General features: G+C 40.2%; 1 protein-coding gene across 2 annotated transcripts; it reads right to left on the bottom strand.

Moving 5' to 3' along the window:
* Positions 1-10786: 10786 nt before the first annotated feature.
* On the bottom strand, positions 10787-21306 carry LOC129778099 (uncharacterized). Of its 2 annotated transcripts, XM_055784775.1 has the most exons (4): positions 21059-21306; positions 16906-20861; positions 11354-12557; positions 11082-11256 (listed from the first exon to the last, which is right to left on the bottom strand). In XM_055784775.1, exons 2-4 carry the CDS (start codon positions 16920-16922, stop codon positions 11215-11217), a joined length of 1263 nt encoding a protein of 420 aa, XP_055640750.1. In that variant the 5' UTR covers positions 16923-20861; positions 21059-21306; the 3' UTR covers positions 11082-11214. The 2 variants fall into 2 exon arrangements, with proteins under 2 accessions (XP_055640749.1, XP_055640750.1); XM_055784774.1 differs by having other exon boundaries at positions 10787-12557; positions 21059-21274.
* Between the last annotated feature and the right edge of the window lie 1957 nt (positions 21307-23263).

Raw genomic sequence — 23263 nt, 5'->3', positions numbered from 1 at the left:
GAACCAGAGCAGAGAGTCCAGAGCCCCTAAGGAGGATGGTTATAATAGCTATCATCCATGGTTATTATGGAATGAAAGAAATGGATAAACTCCTAATCACATCACTCATCACAGTGTATCCTGATTCTTATCCCCTCCTCACTAACAACTATCCCTTCCTTGATAAACGCTGAGGAACCACGCTATAGAGGCGACCCTTCTGGCCTTCGGGAGGCGAATATCATACTAACATTCCTTCCCTTCCCCTGATGACTGTAAGGATGTGGTTGGCGTCGTTATTGACTATTCAAAGTTCGATTCACCGAAACTTGCACAATGAGAATGATTTGCTACTCCCAGGCGTCATTCAGTGTGTTCTTTGTACAATTTCGCTGGTTCAGGTCAATCACGGAGAGCAACTACGTAGTGTACAGTCTACCCAAGCTCAAGCTCAATTTGAGCGTTATTTCCTGATTTATTGTTGTGGCGTTACATGAATGAATGGATATTTTGAGAATTCGCTGAACGTTCTTCTTGTAAGTTGTGAGTGGATAAGTATAAAAATTGCATTGTAACACTTAAATACATAAATTTCGACTCTTTTGAACTGACTGTGGTGGTCCTGAAAAGGATCGATGGTTGGCTTTGTAAAAGCAACTGAAAATAGAAATTGATAGAAAATTATGTAATGTTCTTATGAAGACAATACACGAGATATGTGTCCTTATTGTTATGGAAATGTAATTTTGCTAAGAGACACCGAAAAATTACTTGGATATTCAGTAAGTTCAATGTTTCAGTATCGCTCTAGACAGCGAGCATTCAACAGTACATGTTAACTCTGAGAGTTAATTTGTATTGCTTCGTGAAACGTTCGCGCCCCTATTCATTTATTCATCGCCCCTTGTTTGTTTGTATTAAAGAGTTCCATTCTCGAATTTATAATTTCATACTCTCACGTTAACAATGTGGTCGTGTCCTGGGTACCACGCTTGTTTATTATTTATTGCGGCCCATCACACCATGACTAAGGGTGGGTTTAGATATACTAGTGATATATTCGTGTGAAGAAATATGATGAGATTTATAGAAATCGCATCAACCGTTTACACTAGCGTGAACTTCTATAATGAATATATTCATATTTTCGGTGAATTTATTCACCTGAAGTAGAACTGCATCCAATTTTAGTGATTTCTCACCAGTGAGAAATTCACAAGCGTTTACATATGCTGAATTTATTCATGTTATATATACCTCGAATAAGTGTATCATGTTTATTCTCACCCGTTTACACCTATTTTCACGTGAATAAATCCATCTATAGCTATAGATCTCCCTAATGTAAACCCGCCATAACACGAGTTTGTGGCCCCTCTGAAAAAATGATGAGTACCATTGGTCTAGACGGCCTTCAAAAATTCAACCAGCAAGCTTCATTTATTCCCAAGATTTCGAGTTTCTCACGTCCTATTCAGCCACTGGATGCCAATCATGTTAAATAAAGCATTCTGGATGTTATCGGACCAAGAAGAATCATCAAAAGAATGCAGAATGCAGTAATGATGCATAGATTTGTTTGCTGTGTTCCAGGCAGGACCCGGCAGCGCGGGTAAAAATAAACAAGCGATAATTTCGCTCAAGAGCTTTAGGCAAATACAAATGCTGATACGAAGGTGGGAAAAGAAACCAGAATTTCTGATGGTTGCTCCGATAGCTGTTCTAGCATAAATTGCAATCTGACGTCAGCTAAAAAAGGGTGCAGTTTTGACGTAGGACTACGTCTTTCATTTCTATACCGGGGTGTAAAACCAAAGTTTCGAGAACGAAAGCGTTACGCTGGAGACCGAGATTTTGAGCGTTAATAGCTCTTAAACAACTGAACGAAATGGTATGATAAACACTTCATTTGAAAGATAAAATGTCTACGCGTCATATACTTTTTACTTTTTCATCCAAAAACTTGTTTCAATAGTCTTAAAATTGCTTTCAAAACAGGCTATTGAAATCAAAAATCGGTATATAAGCGAGCGCCGCTCATAAACCCACTCAGTTATGATTGAACAGCGATTGGAGCATGTTGTCGCTGATGTTGTGAAGCTAATTTCGTTTATCATGAAAGCGCTGATGAACGGTGTCACCAAGAGCCTGTTTGTGCACCTAAGGCCAAAAGGGAATTCATCAGGAGGAGAGTGATGCCACGGTTCCGCTTGAAACATCGGAGCAGCCGCCACACACACACACACACATACACGCGCGGAATTCTCGTTGCTATCATCGTTGCTGAAAAATAATCTGCCAGTTCCCCTGGGAATTGAAAAATACATTCATGCGAAATAGTTCATTTTAATGTTTTCTATCCATATAACACTGCAACCAAATACATTTGGTTTTGTTATTTTTCAATCAATCGCAATTAACAGGAAAGCTTCTGAATATTTTTTTCCCCATCAGTGGAAATTTTCGTATCCAATATTGGATGCATAACATGAAAAACGGAAAATGTTTCACATCGCGAAAATCAAGTCATTTTCGAGCGATTATTTGCTTTCTACTCATATAATGCTTCGACCAAATACATTTCGTTTTGGATTTTTTCAATCAATCGCAATTAACAGGAAAGCTTCTGAATATTTTTTTTCCCCATCAGTGGAAATTTTCGTATCCAATATTGGATGCATAACATGAAAAACGGAAAATGTTTCACATCGCGAAAATCAAGTCATTTTCGAGCGATTATTTGCTTTCTACTCATATAATGCTGCGACCAAATACATTTCGTTTTGGATTTTTTCAATCAAGTGCGATCAACGTAAGACCACGTCTTTCGGCAATTTATTAGAGGTGCAATGAATCTTTAGGAATTCCCGCTCTACGCGCACTGGCAAACAATGTTTACTCAACAATTTCTCAAACTAGAAATGGGTGTTGTGAGAAAGGATTAGCGAACGCGAAAACGACAAACGGGAGAAAGATACGTTTGGAGGTTGAAGGAAATTGGCAGAAAACTTCTTCATTCTATCATTCAAATAATGTGATTCATACCACATCGTTTTGCCAGAAAGAGATTATTAATGCTCAAAGGAGGAATCGAGTCCTCCGAGGAAATTACCCAGCGCAAATTAGAGTCGACTATCGATTGCGGCATTCGTACACAAATAATTTTATGTGATTTCTTCGGATATATTCACTACATCATGTCATGTATTATATGCTAAGCTAATATAGCACGCTCTCCTCGGATGATACGATGGGTCAGCTGGATGTCCTTGGGCATGATGTGACGCGTTTTGCATGGATAGCACACAAATTGGTATCTTCGAATAAGCCTCCTGCAGCGTCATAACCGCGGAACTTTGGAAGCGCAAGTCGGTTTTGAAGTCCTTAGCAATTCCACGAACCAAATGCTGCAAAGGTAGCTTGCGGATCAGCAATTCGGTCGACTTCTGATAGCGACGAATTTCATGCGAAGTTCCCGGTCGATAGCGATGTGGCTTCTTCACGCTTCCTGTGGCTGATGCGCTTATCCGAGCTGCTTTCGTGGTGCCGTTTGTCGTTTTTAATTGTTGGGAAAGGGCATTATTTCTGCTGACTAAATTCCAAGAAAAAATCCATTCCTTCTTTAAGCGTGATTCATTCTGCTTCGGATCAACGGAACAGTATGATAATCATTTCATACAAAAGATAAAATGTCCAAGAGTTATATGATTGCTATTTATTGAGTCGAAAAATTGTTTCAATAGCTTAATGATAGCTTCGAAAACAGGTGATTGAAATCATTCGTATCCGTATGTAGCGCGCCCACTTGGAAACCCATTAATCTTATTGGAATGTGAGATGGGGAAGCTCATACTTACGTCTATGCATTATGCTGTACACTACAGACTTTTTTTCTCCGTACTGATTAAGAAGCAGACCGAACTATCGGTCGACAAGTCAGTCTGCAGTCGGCGGGGGCTCTTAATTTCGTTTTTGCAGGCCGAACCGAAAAAATTTCAGTCGAGTTAACTCTTTTTTACAGTAATGCTTTTGAATCCGGACACTTTGCATTACATTCAATATCATACCACAGCCATAACATTTTTTTCATGTTGAATTTATGCGATTAATAGCTGCTAATATAGTTACTGATAGTTTCTTGATAGTTACTTATCAATCGCATTAATTCAACATGCAGAAAATGTTGTGGCTGCGGTATGATATTAAATGTAACGCAAAGTGTCCGGATTCAAATACATTACTGTATACTTACTTCGATGTTATTCGTTTCTCTCTCAGGGTAAGCAACGAATATAATAAGGGTGGGGTTTAGATTCTATACTTTTATGGTTTATAAAATGACGCTTCCTTTGCTTTCGTTCATTTCTTACTCTACTCTCGCACCGTGACGACTCGTTTGTTTGGGACCAAGCAGATAGCTAGTTAGTCTTTCAGTGGTAAGGCACACGAAAGCAGCTCGGATAAGCGCACCAGCCGCAGGATAGGTGAAGAAGCCACATCGCTATCGACCGGGAACTTTGCGTGAAATTCATCGCTATCGGAAGTCGACCGAATTGCTGATCCGCAAGCTACCTTTGCAGCTTTTGGATCGTGGAATTGCTCAGGACTTCAAAACCGACTTGCGCTTCCAAAGTTCCGCGGTTATGACGCTGCAGGAGGCTTATTCGAAGATACAAATTTGTGTGCTATCCACGCAAAACGCGTCACATCATGCTCAAGGACATTCAGCTGGCCCATCGAATCCAAGGAGAGGGTGCTATATTAGCTTAGCATATAATCATCAGCCCTTTTCAGGGCTCCCAATTTGATGGATTAGAGTTTAGAAAAGTTTTTTGCAGGCCAAACTGAAACGAGAATTTTCGTTTGGATGCCATACAGCATTGAGAAAATTCCGGAAAGATCTAATCGTTGCTGAAAAATAATCTGCCAGTTCCCTGGGAATTGAAGAATACATCCATGCGAAAGAGTTTATTTTAATGTTTTCTAATTATATGGCGAACACAGCGACCAAATACATTTGATTTCGTAATTTTTCAATCAAGTGTAATTAGCTGGAAAGCTTCTGAAGATTATTCTTTCCCATCAGTAGGATATTTTCGTATCCAATATTGGATGCATAACATGAAAAACGGAAAATGTTTCGTATCGCGAAAATTATATAATTTTCAATCGATTATTGCTCAGTCGCCGAAATTTTCATACTCAGAGAGTTCATTCTCCTCTAGTTTGCCTTCCAAATTGCCATCGTAAACCACACCTTCTCTCGATTCAATCACGCACGAAAAGCATACTGAAATGATATTCTGGTGGTGAAACCGATTCATTTTTCGTGAGGCGTTGTGCACAAATTACGTAACGCGATAAGGGGGGAGGGGGTAGATGTTGCGTTACTTTCTGTTTATTAGAGATAGGAAATTGCGTTACGAAAGGGGGGGGGGAGAGGTGGTTCAAAATACGGATTTTTAGCGTTACGTAATTTGTGCACGACGCCTGAGGACATCGACAAGACAACATCGTTACTGAACGAGCTGAACGGCGAGGGATCGAGGGATTCATTACCTGGCCTGACCTGACCTGAAATGCAATCAGTTTGTTTTAACTGTGAGGGAGCGCAGAAAAGCCGATGCTGATACTCTCGTGACCAAGAGAGTATCAGCATCGAAATACGGTTCCTCGGGAAGACATAGAAGCAGCCGCCACACACACACATACACGCGCGCAACTCTTTTCGTTTGCTGGTTATCGAGAGGAAACCTGGAAAGAAATGATCGTTGCTGAAAAATAATCTGCCAGTTCCCCTTGGAATTGAAAATTACATTCAAGCGAGTTTATTTTAATGTTTTCTATCCATATAATACTGCGACCACATACATTTGGTTTTGTGATTTGGCAATCAAGTGCAGTTAGCAGGAAAGCTTCTGAAGATTATTCTTCAGAACAAGGTTTTTTGTATCCAATATTGGATGTATAAAACCTTGAGTCTCCAACGTAACACTCTCGTTTTTGAAGTCACCCAAATATTTATTTATTCATTCATTCAGGATGGATTTAGATTCAACTTCAAACAAATGATCTCTAAATCAACGATAGTCCTACGTCACCCTTGCGGTTATACCATAGATATAACCCACTTCCTGTTTTTCCGGCATAGCAGTATCGCTATCAATTCTTCATCGCTGAAGCTTATCCTGTGCTTCATTTTCAAATCGGGCAGCGATTTTTGAACTGATGTTCAGAGATTGTAGAATCGGCGCAACACTGCCAGTTGGATTTTTGCGATCTTAGCAATATTTCGAAGCGGCATAAAGGCAAATATTATTTAAGTTGTAAAAATGAAAATTATCGGAATTACCAGTTATTGATTGGAAAATTACCGGTAATTCGGTAATGAAAAATGATCCGGTATTACCGGTAAAACCGGTAACGGTGAAGCCGGTTAACAATCGCTAGTGGAGACTTTTTTCACGCTTTCCGACTCATATACAATTGATCGTAGGGCTCATTCGTATCAACCTTAATCACGAATGCGGTGGTTTGTTGGTGTGCGTTATATAGTCTGATTTGTTTATATTTTTGACGACAAATGTACAGTGACGACTGTCGTGTTTGTTTCCAATCTCCATTTTTTTTAATTCCTCCGTCTTTACAACGCGTGTTACCGCACCAAATATCGTATACTGAATGACGCGAGAAACCAACCTCAATCACGCAATGCATTAAAATTCGCTTTCTCTTTTTGTTGCAAAGCCCTGTCGGATTCTTTTTCTCTTTCGCACCTGTATGATTTAATAACTTGATTCTTTTATTTTCTTGCATACCACGCAACAACAAGGCGGTATAATAAGGTGGAACGTTATGTCAGAACTGCTGTTCAGCCATTACTTGAGTTCGAATTGACAGCGGCCAAACGAACGGCTAGAGTTTTCCGAGAAAGAGGATAACAAATGGCATGCAATGAGGAGTGCATGCCGCTATGTGTTTGCTGCGCATAAATGTTGGTTTTGTTTACGCTGTTGGCATCATTGTAGTGTTTCGGTGACTGCTGCAAGTTATTGTCTGCATTGCTGTTCTACGGGACGTGAGGGTTGTTGCCGTTGCTGCTGGGATTGGAAACTCAGCGATTGTGGGAGCTTTGCTAGTGGGTATATAAAAGAGGTGGCTCTTAATAACCGGTGGGCTTGTGCCGTATTGCTTTAGCTGAAGACTCGCCTGATCGTTCGGGTTGTGAGACACAACAGCTAGTTCGATTGAAACCAGCCCAGCGTAGGTATATGTTGGTGGGGACCGCTATGTAGCATAAAGATTTGATCTACTTTGTTTATAAACAAAAAAAGCCGCTGTCATTTTTCATCCCCTCTCGCATCATCCATGCCTTATCCTCATACTGTCGAAAACGAACCACCTGTCAATTCCAGCTCCTTGCGCAACAACTTGCGTTCGTCAATCGCATACAATTTTGCGTTTCCTTACACTGTAATTTAAATATATATATATTTGTGTGTTATTTCATCCACACTTTCAATCCTCCGAACTGAAATCCAAAAGGTGTTTCAAATAATAGTGTCGAACATAATTCTTCAAATTTGATAGAATTTAAACCGACTCATCACATTTCCCACAATATTTCCCTTCTCTACTCTAAATTGTTAAATTGTAATGAAATCGCATGAATGATATAAACAATCATTCTCATTGGACATAAAAAAATATGTTGGTATTATTTGTTCAACACAATCAGCCTATTACTGTATCAGCACAAAAACTTTTAGCAATGGTTTTTTCGCAAATCGCATTTCTATTTATTACATAACGTTCTGTTCCAATTTTAATTTATTTTTTCATCAATATTTTCATCAATTTCAACGTGTATATTGACCAGTCAATATAAAATATAAATTTATTGTTTCATTTAATGAATATCAAATACTCGATGTTCGTTTAACATTTATTTTCTATAAATTCATTGATATATTCTGTAAATAAAATCGTCGTTGTATCTTGTGGGTGTATTCACTGTTCCCCTTTTGCTTAAGGCTGACCGATTTTGATGAATTTTTTTATCTTGCTCCTTAACTGCCTCAGTATCTTCATCTAGTCTATCCTCATAATCTGACTCCAATTCAGTTTCACTAAGTGGTGTAGGATCGGGTACTTTTTTTAAGTCATTTATACTTCTGGTATATTGCACTCCATTGCCACTCGCAATTACCATTTTTGGTCCATCTTTAGCTATAACAGTATAACGCTCGGATGAGAAGGTTGGATCTGCCTTAGATTTTTCGACGTAGGACTACGTCTTTCATTTTTATACCGGGGTGTAAAATCAAAGTTTCGAAAACGAAAGCGTTACGCCGGAGACCGAGATTTTGAGCGTTAATAGCTCCTAAACAACTGAACGAAATGGTATGATAAACACTTCATTCGAAAGATAAAATGTCTACGCGTTCTATACTTGTTACTTTTTGATCCAAAAACTTGTTTCAATAGTCTTAAAATTGCTTTCAAAACAGGCTATTGAAATCACCAATCGGTATATAAGCGAGCGCCGCTCGGAAATCCGCTCAGTTCTAATTGAACAGCGATTGGAGCATGTTGTCGCTGTTGTGGTGAAGCTCTTCGTTTATCATGAAAGCGCGGATGAACGGTGTCACCAAGAGCCTGTTTGTGCACCCTAGGCCAGAAGGGAATCCAGCAGGAGGAGAGTGATACCACAAACGGCTCCCCGGGAAGACATCGCTACACACACATACACGCGCGGAATTCTCTCCGTTTGGATGTCATTCAACATCGAGAAAGTTCCGGAAAGATCTAATCATTTCTGGAAAATAATCTGCCAGTTCCTCTGGAAATTTAAAAATGAGTGGGTTATATCTATGATATAACCACAAGGTTGACGTGGAACTACCTTAGCTTAGCAATCATTCGTTTGTATTGATTAAATTCTTGATTGAATGAAACAGTTTCCAAATTCAATTGAGTTCAATATATTTGCTCTGTGAGTGAAAAAAATGAACAAATGCCGTGTAAAGTCAATTAATTTATTGTGATTGATTGTTCTTCGTTACAAGTAAATTTAATGACGGACCTTTTACGTTTGGTATGATGACTAGAACAAAACATATGTACGGAAGAATTATCAAACGTTTGATGAACCAGCCTAAGGCTGAAAATCTTTCCAATAAAGACAAAAAAAAATTATCAAACGATTATTTTATTTTACATTTCCCTCTGATGTTTACATCCCAAAAGTGTACATACTTCTCAAATCTCGAATTTGCTTGAAACTGGGAAGTTCATTCGCTTCTAGTGTCTGCACGATTTTCCCAGGTTCCTAAGTTTAGAAGATCATGTTAGGACAGACATATTCCAATCTGCACAAAGGCAAACGAGGACAAAAGTACTCGCAGTTTGCATTTATTTGCAGAGCCGATTTCCCCAGAAACCTCGGTTTTGAAGTCTGTGTTAGGAAAACACATTCCAGTCGGAACAAAAATACCCCCGACTTGCATGAATTTGAAATACCGATTTCTCCAGGCACCTTGGTTTAGAAATCTCTATTAGGGAACACATTTCGGTGGGAATAAAAGCTCCTCCTACTTTCGTGTGTTTTTCTTCTTCTTTTTGGTTTTAAGAGGGTTTAAACTTTTCAGTTCACTCGCCTCTAGGCTCGTTCGTGTGTTTGCAATGCCGATTTCGCTGCTTGGTTTTAAAGTCTGTGTTAGGGAACATTTTTCGATGAGCACAAAAGTCCCCCTACTTTCATGTATTTGCAATGCCGATTTCCCCAAGGCTGCTTGGTTTTGATGGCTATGTTAGGGAAACCGTAAATCGGGCCAATCAAAACGATGCAGTTAGGGCGTTTAGATAACGCCTAATATTTTACAGTTATTCAATTGTTTATCTAATGAAAAACAACATTTTGTTAGTTGCGATAGATGCGTAGAAATATTCCCTATCAAGTGATGCAAACATCTCTCCTATCCAGTACGAAATGTTCGAGCTATAAGCATTCGAAATCTTTCATTTTTTCCTGCATGTTCTGTGTTTAGGTTTTCATTTCACCCTCCATATATTCCGGTTAGACGTAGTCCCACGTCAAAATACATTCATGTGAAAGAGTTTATTTGAATGTTTTCTATCCATGTAACACTGTGACCAAATATTTTTCAATCAAGTACTATTAACAGGTGGTTATCGAGTTAGTATTAACCACTGGTGGGCTTCCAGTATCGAGGAAAATGTGGAAATATCTAATCGTTACTGAAAATAATCTGCCAGTTCCTCTGGGAATTTAAAAATACATTCATGTGAAAGAGTTTATTTGAATCTTTTCTATCCATGTAACACTGTGACCAAATACATTTGGTTTTGTGATTTTTCAATCAATCGCAATTAACAGGATAGCTTCAGAAGATTATTTTTCCCCATCAGTAGGATATTTCCGTATCCAATATTGTATGCGCCCGCAATCGATTATTGCTCAGTCGCCGAAAGATCCGAGCTCAGAGAGTTCATTCCCCTCTAGTTTGTCTTCCAAATTGCCATCGTAAACCACACCTTCTCTCGATTCAATCACACACAAAAAGCATACTTGAGCGATATTCTGGTGGTGAGACACATTCATTTTTCGTGAGGACATCGACAAGACAACATCGTTGCCTAACGTGCTGGAGGAGGTGGACGGCGAAGGATCGACACATACACGCGCAGAATTCTTTCCGTTTGGATGCCATTCAGCATCGAGAAAGTTCCGGAAAGATCTAATCATTGCTGACTTATGGGAATCGTGATATGCAAACACTTTTAAAAACTAACTACTTTCAACAATTTATTCACTTATCACTAATCACACGGCACCACCGGTGCTCCACAAGAACTGCACAGCGAAAAAGAGGGCGAGCCATGCGCTCGCGGCCCTCTTATGACTGCATACTGCTGACGCTGCACGCTCCACGTTGTCGACCGTAGGTTGGCGGACCCGAGTGGCGTGATGTACCAAACGGTTCCGTAACGGCTTCCCCCTTAGCTGAAAGACGTCCTCGGCTTTCGTCTACTGCTGAAGTATCAGCGGTACCTCTCTGGACTCGGGATGGGCCTCGGTTGATGCGATGGTATCCTGTTCGATGACTTCTGGTTTGCTGTTGGTAAGGAGTGTCTTCCAGGCGGCGAATTTCAAAACGATGATTATGGATGAACCCAGTATGCAGATTAGTAAAGTTGATGAGATTACGGATGCTATCCATCCCAGGAAATGAAGTTTCCAATGGAGGTTTTCGGCTGTCAGGTTAAGGTGTGTGATATGGTTACGCTGTTCCATATGTAACTCCTGTAAATGTTCCAACGGAATGTGGTTAAACAGTTTGGTTGGATTTACCTTCAATCCCGTGGTAGGTATGAACGGCTGTATCTCCATGTTTGTGTTGACATATTCCTCGTCATCCAATTTCAGTGTACAGTTTGAGTATTGGATTAGGAACGACCCCTGTAGAGTGCGTTGGGTGACTGAACAGTTTGACGAAAGTGTTACATTGATTGCATTGACGACTATATTGCCATCATTGATTTTCCGAATAGTTTTGTTTCCGTAGGTGCGTTCTATGGGACACTCTGCTGTATTTCCGGAGACCAATTGTTGCATACAACCCGTCAAAGGTTCTAGATCCGTTGAGGAACATATAAACATGGCGTTGGCTTTGGAACAAGCGCTTTTTAACATGAATGATTTCTGTCCTTTCAAATAAAACTGTGTTTGTAGGTGGACTCTGTGGTGATCTACAATGACTGGTTCAATGAAGTTGAGGGTGTACTGTACATTTTTGATCCTGGGTATCTTCAGTATGTACATGAAAATTTCGTTGTTTAATACTGCGTAGGCATTGGCAGTACTAAGTATGCTATCGACCGAGTTAAGCCCGAAACCGTCATTAATGAGGGAATGATGAATGGTTTCCAATTCGTCGAGGTGAATGATGCGGCTGCTTGGGATACTCCGTCTCGCTAGTGTGATCGCCTCTTCGATTATGTCTAAGTAGTATAATAGCTCATCAATTTTGAATATTAATTCTAATACATCAAAGCCCTCTAAGGAATGTATTACATTTTCCTCATTTTTCAGTATGACGTTAATTGCTTTTGTAATGTTGCTCATTCGTGAATCGAAAGCACTATTGATTCTTATTTGCTTGTTATTCTCGCTAATTAATGAATTTAATGACGAATTTATAATCTTAAGGTCGTCTGGGCTTCCCGATACGTATTTCCAGGCCTTTCCGAGAGATTCCCATCGTTTTCTCCTACGTAGTGGTTTTATTCGGTTGTAACTCAAGTTTATTTTGTCTAATTTTGCTTTAACTATTGACTTAAAAGGCGTTTGATTCGACAATCTCTCCATAGAAACGGCGTTAAAGTTTTCTACAATTGTTCCAATTGAGGTCAAGTTTATGGGGTGCACAATTCGCAGAGAACTAGTGCTTATTTTAGCGGGTCCTAACGGAACTATAATGATCGGACTCTGATCCAGGGTATGAATTCTCAAGTCTGAAGTGGCCATCCCTACCAGCGTAAGGAGCCACAGTATTCTGCAAGAAAATATAAAGTGTTGTTTTAGTTAGCTCTTTTCATATCTAATTTGTGAATTTTGATAGCCTTTTCGTCTGTTACAGTTTTGCTGGTTTGACTTTGGATTTTAATTGGCCTAAATCTATTGGTGTAAGGGGTCGGCTTTCCTTTCCCTTTAACTAAAGCTTCACTGATGGTGAGGTTTTCATATTCTTTATTGTTTTGACTTTCATTTTTCTGATTGTGTGTCCTAGCTTCTAACGCAATATTTTCCCTGGCAGTTAGTATTATTTTTGCTTTCTGTGTATTTATATCCTCCGGGTTCAATGAATGAGAATTTCCAAAAATTATATCCCTAGGTCTTAATTTCGTAGTTGAATGTTTGGTATCGTTATATAGGGCAGTTACTATGGAGAGCCCTTCGTATAAGGTTAGTTCTTCAAGTTTTCTCCTGTTTGACATGTACATTTCTAAAAGCGTGTTGTGGTATCTCTCGACAATGCCATTGCTGTTACTAGTACTGGCAAAGTGTATATCAATATTTTGATTTTGGAGAAAGGTTTTGAATTTTGAGCTTCTGAAAGATGTGGCTTGATCACATGTTATAGTTTTTGGTAGGCCGAAAATTTTAAAGTATTTTGTAATTACTTCGATCAGCTCATCCGCCGTTTCATTCTGGATTTTGAAAATTTGGGCAAATTTGGAAAATGCGTCAACAAGGGTAAGGAATTTTTCACCCTCCTTGACGTATACGTCAATGAAAATGTTCTCTAATGGTTTGTCGTATGCTCTTCGAGTTATTGGAATTTTGAAGGGACGTCGTTCGTATTTCGCGAACTTGCAGTCCTCACAATTTTTTGCGAATGATTTGATCTTCGTAATCATATCGGGGAAGAAAACTGACTGACGAATCTCCTCGTATGTGAGCTTCCAACTTCTGTGGTTAAAATTATGGCTCTTACGAATAAATTCCTCTTGATCAGTTTTAGAAATAAGATCAGGGAGTTTTAGATTGCAAAATTGTACTTTCATGCCTTTGAATTGATCTTTCATTATTTTAGAACACAATTGTGCAATCTCTAGGGGAGCGAATATACCATTGGATATGGTCGGGGAAAGATAACTTTTAAGAATGTTTCGGATTTCATCTTCGGAATATTCTCCACGGTTGAAAGTATGCCTGCTGTAACCTGAAAATATAGAATAAAATATGTGAGCCGATTTTCTAGGATCGTTTGACACATTAATTATCAGCTGATTCCTAAACTTGTTAATTATTTCTGGTCCATATATCGGGTCATTTTCATAAAGCTCGTTTTGCAAAACGGTTTGAATATTTAGTTCAGATTCGTCAGCTCGTGGTATCCGGGATAAACCATCGGCCACTACATTTTGTTTTCCTTTTTTGTAAACCAACTGGAAATCGAATTGCTCCAGGTATAGCCGTTGGCGAGTCACTCGTCCTGTAGCATCTGTTAACTTGATTTCCTTAGTAAGAGGCTCATGATCTGTGTATATGGTAAACTGCCTACCATACAGATATGGCCGGAACTTTTTAGCTGCAAAATAGATAGCTAACAGTTCCTTGGCGGTGGCAGAATATTTCTCTTCCGCCTTTGTCAATGTTCTTGATAGATAGGCAATGGGTTTTTCACCTCCATTCACTATCTGTGTGAGGACCGCCCCGATCGCAAAGTTTGACGCGTCCGTAGTCAAAACGAACGGCTCGTCAAAATTGGGGTAGTGCAATAAGAGATCCGAACTCATTATATTTTTCAATTCAGTAAAGGCTTTTTCATATTCCGGAGTAATTTCTATGGATTTGGTTTTTCCACGAAGCACACTTGTCATCGGCTTTGCGATTTTAGCAAAGTCGGGAATGAATCTTCTATAGTATGAAATTGTTCCAAGGAAGGATTTTAGTTCCTTCGGGGTTTTCGGAAGAGGCCAGTTTTTCACTGCTTCAACCTTCTTGAGATTAGGTTTAACCCCTTCCGTAGTAACCACGTGACCGAGGAATTCAACTTCTTTACGAAGGAATTCCGACTTGTCACACTGAACTCTAAGGTTTGCTTCCTTTAGAGTTTTTAAAACCTTTTGAATGTCTTTCATGTGCTCTTCCAAAGAGCTGGAAAAAATTATGATGTCGTCCATATAGACGAAACATCTAATACCTAAATGTTTCCGTAATACCGAATCCATCAGGCGTTGGAATGTTGCGGGCGCATTCTTCAATCCGAACGGCATCCGCACAAATTCGTATTTCCCATGATCGACGTTAAACGCCGTTTTTGGGATGTCAGCTGGGTCTACCTCTATTTGGTGGAACCCGCTGGCCAGGTCGAGCACAGAGAAATACTGCGCATTTCCTAGACGATCCAAAATTTCGCTGATTTCCGGTATTGGATACCGATCAGACGGTGTGATTTTATTTAATTTTCTGTAATCTACCACTATGCGGTACTTTTTCGCACCTGAGTTGTCGACCTTCTTAGGTACGACCCAAATAGGAGAAGTCCAGGCAGATGAAGACTCTCTAATAATGCCTGTATCCAACATCTTTTGGATTTGTTCACTCACTATTTCTCTTAGATGGTACGGATATTTATATGTCTTTTGGTGTATTGGCTTGTTATCGGTGGTCTCTATTCTATGCTTTACTTGATGTGTAAAGGCAAGTTTTTGACCTTCCTGGAAGAAGATGCTTTTGAATGGCTGTAAGGTCTTTGCAAGAAATTTGACCTCCTCTTTATTTAGATGATCCGCAGGGAAATTCAAATTCTCTTTTGGATTATCGGTTTTTATAAGAAAGTCTTTATTTTCGAATGGTTTCGACAATATAGGCTTCGGTAGGCCTTTTGAATGTACATGAACCATCGCACTATTATTCTTTGCCAAGTAAAGTCCCGGTTGGACTGAAACATTTGCAGTAATGTTAAGCTCATCTTCGATTAGAAACGTTCCATCTTGTAAAGTTGGAATTTTCATGAAAGTTTCGAAATTTTCGTGAAAATTCATGGAAGAAGGGAAATACCGGTAAAATTGGTACGTAGATTTCCCAATAATCAACTCGTGTTTATCTGTATTGATCACGGCTTTCAAGGCTGCTAAGTTTTCGTACCCTATGAGCCCGTCAAAAAATTTATGAAATTTAAACACATGAAATGGTAGTGCTCTGTTGACATCTTTCGGAAAAAGATTCGCGTGCACCACTTTATCCAAAATAAATTTTCCATTTTTGTTCGTGACGATGGCTGGCTGATCAGTCACTTTTGCGTTTGCCACATGTTCTGGATTCATATACGATTTGTTCGCACCTGTGTCTATCAAGAATTTTAAGATTCCCTTGTTAGATCGGTAGCGAATGTAAGGAATGAAATTGTTCAAGTTATTGTCTGGTCTTCCTCTCCTCTGTGAAAATTTACTTCGCGTGTATTTTGCACTTCGCACTCGGTCGCGTTATTGTCATCATCGTCATCATCATCATCACTATCCACGTCAACCTCGTTGGTGTTATGTTCCACGCGCGGTTTAAATTGCTGAATCGGTCGTTTGAATGCAGTTTTTGCGTTCGTTTCTTTGGCATATGCTCTGTAAGAGCTGTTGCTGTTGTTGTTATTATTATAGCCACCAGAACCACTGCTACTAGGGTTACTGTGCTGTTTGAAAATTTGTTTTGCGGGTTTCGTTCTACTTTCCGCGTTTTGATTAGTGCATACAGCCTGGTATGCCTCTTCTAAAGATTTTGGTTTCGATTGCCTGATAATGGAGGCCAGGGGCTCTCCGATGTTGTCCAAATATCGTGTGATTGTTATCACATCAACTACCTCTCGAGCCGATAACGGGTTCGAGGATAGATTGGCTTTTAGCCTAGTGTTAATTTCTTTGATTTCATTAAAGAATCTCAAATGATTCTTATCTCCTTTCTTCAAATGGAACATCGCCGACAAATTAGTGGCGAAGTCCTTCTGGTCCCCATATTGTTCGATGAGAACCGATTTGATACCGTGAATGGTATCGGGATCACCATTTGCGCATAATATCACGCGAGCGTCCCCTTTGATTTTATTTTTTATTGCCCGCAAATATATCGAGCTAAGCGAGTCGGGTTGCCCGTTCTCGCCTTTTATTTTAAACATTTCGTAAAGCTCGTTGACTTCCTTGAGCCAACTTGCCAATTCCTTTTTATTTCCGGAAAATTCCGACATATTTTTAATAGGGTCGGGGATGGCATATTTGTTGCCCTCCCTGGCCACTACCAATGCTCGGAGCTGTTCAAGCTCTGTTTTGAGTGCTTCAAGTTCACTGGCTCTTGTTTCCGGCATGATTGATAATAGAGTTTTAGATGTTGAGAAGTAATTCACTTACGGTTGTGTTTGCAGCATCCGGGTGATCCTTCGACGGCTGGTTACTCGTGCGGCGGGATCTTCCACTATTTTAACACCTCACGATCCCACTTCTGACACCACTTATGGGAATCGTGATATGCAAACACTTTTAAAAACTAACTACTTTCAACAATTTATTCACTTATCACTAATCACACGGCACCACCGGTGCTCCACAAGAACTGCACAGCGAAAAAGAGGGCGAGCCATGCGCTCGCGGCCCTCTTATGACTGCATACTGCTGACGCTGCACGCTCCACGTTGTCGACCGTAGGTTGGCGGACCCGAGTGGCGTGATGTAGTAATTCACTTACGGTTGTGTTTGCAGCATCCGGGTGATCCTTCGACGGCTGGTTACTCGTGCGGCGGGATCTTCCACTATTTTAACACCTCACGATCCCACTTCTGACACCACTTATGGGAATCGTGATATGCAAACACTTTTAAAAACTAACTACTTTCAACAATTTATTCACTTATCACTAATCACACGGCACCACCGGTGCTCCACAAGAACTGCACAGCGAAAAAGAGGGCGAGCCATGCGCTCGCGGCCCTCTTATGACTGCATACTGCTGACGCTGCACGCTCCACGTTGTCGACCGTAGGTTGGCGGACCCGAGTGGCGTGATGTACCAAACGGTTCCGTAACGCTGGAAAATAATCTGCCAGTTCCTCTTGGAATTTAAAAATACATTCATGTGAAAGAGTTTATTTTAATGTTTTCTATCCATGTAACACTGTGACCAAATATTTTTCAATCAAGTACTATTAACAGGTGGTTATCGAGTTAGTATTAACCACTGGTGGGCTTCCAGTATCGAGGAAAATGTGGAAATATCTAATAGTTGCTGGAAAATAATCTGCCAGTTCCCCTTGGAATTGAAAATTACATTCAAGCGAAAGAGTTTATTTTAATGTTTTCTATCCATAAAATATCCATATAATACATTTGGGTTTGTGTTTTGTCAATCAAGTACAGTTAGCAGGTTAGCTTCTGAAGATTATTCTTCAGAACAAGGTTTTTCGTATCCTATATTGGATGCATAAAACCTTGTGCCTCCAACGTAACGCTCTCGTTTTCGAAGTCCCCCAAATATTCATTTATTCATTCATTCAGAATGGATTTAGATTCAACTTCAAACAAATGATCATTAAATCAACGATAGTCCTACGTCACCCTTGCGGTTATACCATAGATATAACCCACTTCCTGTTTTTTTGTTGTTTCAAAAATATGGTATCTCCGACGTGTATGTCGGAACATTTTGCTCCTCGTCTCCGGTTTGCGTATTTCGTACTTATCAGCTTGGCGTCTGCATCTGTCTCTTGAACATTCATACGGTCTATTTCTTTTTCATACATTTCGTTCCAGAGGCTTGGGAACGTGCCTCCAAACTTCCACCCAACGAGTAGTTCGAGTTCAACTTTGAATGCGGAATCAACGTATTGTGGTTATGTACAAATACATCTAGAGATTTTCGCCAATTTTTGCCATCGATCTTAGCTGCCGATAATGTTTTATTGCTTGACTGATTCTGTCTTTCAACTAAACCGTTTGACTGTGGGCACAACGGAATCGATTTATGTACTTTAACTCCTTTATCTTCCCAGAAATCACAGAAAGCTGAGCTTTGAAATGGAGGTCCATTATCACTCTGGATTATGAGAGGCAATCCCCAACGTTTAAAGATATCCGATAAGGCCGAATTTACAGCATCAGCGTTAATGCGATACATTTCAATTACGGCTAAAAACCGCGAATACGTATCCACAATCATGAGGAATTCTCCCGACCCGAATCCTGATACCGAGAGAAAGTCGATTTGAATTATTTCCCACGGTCCATTCGGAAGTTCGCGTGAAGCCAAAGGTACTGGAGAGTTTTTTCTTGACAGTAGTACACATGTTTCACATTTTTGAAAAAAGCTTCGATCTCGGTGCTCATTTTCGGCCACCAGAAAAATTCGCGCATGATACGCTTCATGGCAACTTCACCAATGTGTCCACTATGAGAAGAAATCATCGCTTTTTTCCTCAATGCTTAAGGTAAAATGATCCGGTCGCCTTTACAAAATAATGCTCCAAGAATATGTATATTTTTCCGATGTGCTTAGTATTTACGAAGTTCCTCAGGCCAAATGTTGTGACTCAAAGCATCTCGTAAGTTATTCAACTCCTCATCCTGTTCTGAAGAACACTCTATCTCACTTAAGGTGATTTCCATACAACCTGTATTGCGTCTAGAGTACACAATACAGGTGACTCATCGTCATCTCCAAAAGATTCAGGATCCTGGGTATCGCGAATCAATCGTGATAATGCATCCGCTACGTTTTCTTGTTCTTCAATTCTCTCTATTGTGAAGTCATATGGCTGGAGTCTCAATGCATATCCCTCGGCTCTTGCGAACGCTCGCTTCCCAATACGGTAGTTGGAGTGGAAGATGAATTCGTTTGCCGTTGCGTCTGTACGCACCACAAATGTTCTACCGGTAAGATAGAATGTAAAACGCTCAACGCCCCATACTACGGCTAACGCTTCTCTGTGAGATTGGGGGTAATTTTGCTCGGTAATAGTGAGTGCCTTCGAGTCACATGCAATTATTCTAGGTGTACCATGTGTTGCGTACTGAACTAATACGGATCCTAAACCTATAGGGGAAGCATCAACAAAAGGTTCGGTTTTATCTGTATTGCTAAAGTACCCTAGCGTTTTTCTATTGTATCAGTCTGCAAAGTCGTGAATTCAGCCTCCTCAGCGTCAGACCAATAAAATCTGGTACCATTGGCAAACATTCTTAGATGTTCTGTTTTTGTTGCTCGATCAATAAGGAACCTATCAACGAAAGTTATTAATCCGAGAAAGCTCTTAACCTCCGAACACGATGTAGGTCTTTTAAAAGTTTGATCGCATTGATTTTCTCCTGTTCAATTCGCCATCCGCCATCTGTCAATTCAAAACCTACGAATTTTATCCTTTGACTTCCGAAAACACATTTGGAAGAATTCACTTGCACGTTATGATCCTTAAGCCTTGCTCGACCCTCGGATAGATTTCTATCGTGCTCCTTCTTTGTACCACCGTAAATCAAAATATCGTCGAGGTAGTTAACAACGCCTTCACATCCTCCCAGAATCGTTCGTTCCATTACCTTCTGGAATATGTCCGGTGAATTGCATAAATCAAAGGGTAGTCGAATGTACCGGAACATGCCGAATTCCGTCATGAAATTGGTTAAATGTGAATTCTCATGAAGCTCGATATGAAAAAAATGCGCTAGTTGATGCTAGCATTGATGAGCAAAATGACATATTCATCTCATCTGTGACGAGCTCAATTATACCCGCTGTTATTAGTTCATCGAGTCTATGTCAAACTACCTCTTTCATCGCAATGGGTACGTTCATATATATGTTACGACATGGAGGTTTACTCGAATCGAATGTTGAATTTAGGAAAAATTGCTCCCGAGCAGATGAAAGCTATGTTCCGCCATCTATTGTCCTTATTGCCTTCTGAAGCACTATCGATAACGGGAACCTTCAATCCAAGAAGTAATAAACTGTATCTTATCGCCGTGGCCCTGCCTAGTAATGAACGCAATTCCCTTACGACATAAAACTTCTCGAGCAGCATTGGACGATCTTCCGAAACATAAAGAAACGCTTCAAAGGTACACAAAACTTCTATGCCGTCTGATGCCGCATAGGCCTTCAACGGACGATCGGTTCCTAGTTGAATGTTGTAAACCCCTTTGTTGTACTTATCATTTGCGATTAATTTCTCGAACACTAACTCTGTCACCGTGTTGACTTGGGCACCCGAATCGATCAAGAACTCGCATGGCATTTCCGCTAATGTTGCTTTTAAGAGACCAAAATCTGTTCGCTCGCACACTGAGGCCAATATTGGATTCGGAACCAGTTCACTAACCTGAAAGAGGAATTACTTATTCATCGATCTAGTGGTGGTGGTGAGTATCACCTTCATGGGCTTTTTTGAAATTTGTCTTGAATAAATAACAAAGAATACGAGAAATATTAAGCATTCGATTAATTAACATTTCAAACAAAAATTTACATTTTTCAGCCCAACGGTGCACTTCCATATTAATTTTTAGCTTCACTTACAGACTCTTTCTGAATCGGTTCTTCCGGTTTCGTCTCCAGTTTGGCTCCTACTGATGCTACTTCCAAAGAATCGCCTCTCTCACGCCCAACGCGTGACTTATTTCTTGTTGTGCCTCCTTATGTCTTGCTTGTTCTGCCACCGTACTCAAAATCTCCTCAAACTGCTTTCCTTCCGGATATTCGCACTGTCTAGCCGCTAATGCAACCCGCTTACCTCAATTCTTCTGCAGGAACACAAAATGGCTCACCTTGTTTTTTTGCCAATTTTATCGATTTTCCAGTTTTACCTCTGGCTTACCTTTTTTTTTGCCAGGAATACAAAATGGCAAAATAGCAAACGCAATAGCTAAACAGGAAGGTTTAACCGAACAAGATGGGAATATCGAGTGATAACAAAAACACAACACCAAACCATCAACATATTCATGAAGAGTAAACAGTAAACTAATCCATTTTTAAGGTAGATAGGTAGGTATTCACGTATGAGAAGAAAATAAAACAATATATTTAAAATATATATTTAACAAAAGCTGTCCCCTTTGTATAGTCCTACGTCACTCCGGTTATGTCCCCGACATTACCCACCCGTCTTTTTTGGAAGGTTTAATGGCCCTGAAAAGCGCTTTGTTTTATGGAATGGTTCCAATTTAGAAAACTCACTACTCGTGGTTTTGAAAAAAACAATTTCGAACGCCCTCGATGCCGCCTTGTTCTGGATTTGCCACCAAAGCAGTTTGTATAAAGAACAAACTTTTTTCTTCTGCTACCTGATGCCGTTTTGCGTTTTGCCTCTTGCTGCAACTTCCTGTTGTTGTCTTGATGTGTTCTGTTCCGAATGCGGGTTTTCTTATCGTCGCGAGCAGCTTTACCAGCTAACGGTTCGAGCGGGATTTTGCCTTTCCCTTCACTTTTCCTCCTTTACCATGTCCAGACATGGCTGCTTGGGTTGGTTTGTTGATGTGTTGTGATGCGAACCGATGTGGTGTACGGTTTGAATGAGAATGATCGTTACGGCAGCGGAGCGGGGATTTTTAAGCTGACTGGCTGGCTCGAGAATTACGCATGTGTGAGACTGCGACCAATGTTTCGTTAATTTTTTTCTTTTTCCTTTCCAATCGTGGTTCATTCTATATCGCTGCTGCTCTGGTTGCCCGTTTTGGTCGGTTCGATTTGAGGAGCACAAAATGGACCAATCAAAAATGGGCACACAGTGCATTTTGACAATGCTTGATATTTCACAATTATTCAATTATTTATCTCAAGAAAAATGAAATGTTATTCGTTATGATAGATGCGTAGATATATTCCCTATCAATTGATGCAAAAATCTTTGCGATCTATTGAGAAATGCTCGAGTTATAAGCGTTCCAAATCTTGCATTTTTTCCTACTTGTTCAGTGTCTAGATTTCCATTTCACCCCCTATATCTTCCGGTTAGACGTAGTCCTACGTCAAAAAACCATTTCGAACGCCCTCGATGCCGCCTTGTTCTGGATTTGCCACCAAAGCAGTTTGTATAAAGAACAAACTTTTTTCTTCTGCTACCTGATGCCGTTTTTCGATTGCGTTTGCCACTCGCCACTCGCTGCAACTGCCTGTTGTTGTCTTGATGTGTTCTGTTCTGAATGCGGTTTTTCTTATCGTCGCGAGCAGCGTTACCAGCCAACTCGATCACTTCGGCGGCCGAAACTATATAACGCCGGCTAGGTGGACTGGTGCACTGGTACTAACGCGCTCGGCCTAGCTACCCTTGCGGGGAACTCTAGATCAACACGGTTTGAGCGGGATTTTGCCTTTCCCGTCACTTTTCCTCCTTTACCATGTCCAGACATGGCTGCTTGGGTTGGTTTGTTGATGTGTTGTGATGCGAACCGATGTGGTGTACGGTTTGAATGAGAATGATCGTTACGGCAGCGGAGCGGGGATTTTTAAGCTGTCTGGCTGGCTCGAGAATTACGCATGTGTGAGACTGCGACCAATGTTTCGTTCATTTTTTTCTTTTTCCTTTCCAATCGTGCTTCATTCTATTTCGCTGCTGCTCTGGTTGCCCGTTTTGGTCGGTACGATTTGAGGAGCACAAAATAGACCAATCAAAAATGGGCACATAGTGCACTTTGACAATGCTTGATATTTCACAATTATTCAATTATTTATCTCAAGAAAAATGAAATGTCATTCGTTATGATAGATGCGTAGATATATTTC

This window comes from Toxorhynchites rutilus, chromosome 3 (genome assembly GCF_029784135.1).
Source record: "Toxorhynchites rutilus septentrionalis strain SRP chromosome 3, ASM2978413v1, whole genome shotgun sequence".
NCBI classification, from domain to species: Eukaryota; Metazoa; Arthropoda; class Insecta; order Diptera; family Culicidae; genus Toxorhynchites; species Toxorhynchites rutilus.
The sequence above is the reverse complement of the archived record's forward strand: the minus strand, read 5'-3'. Positions and strand labels throughout refer to the sequence as shown.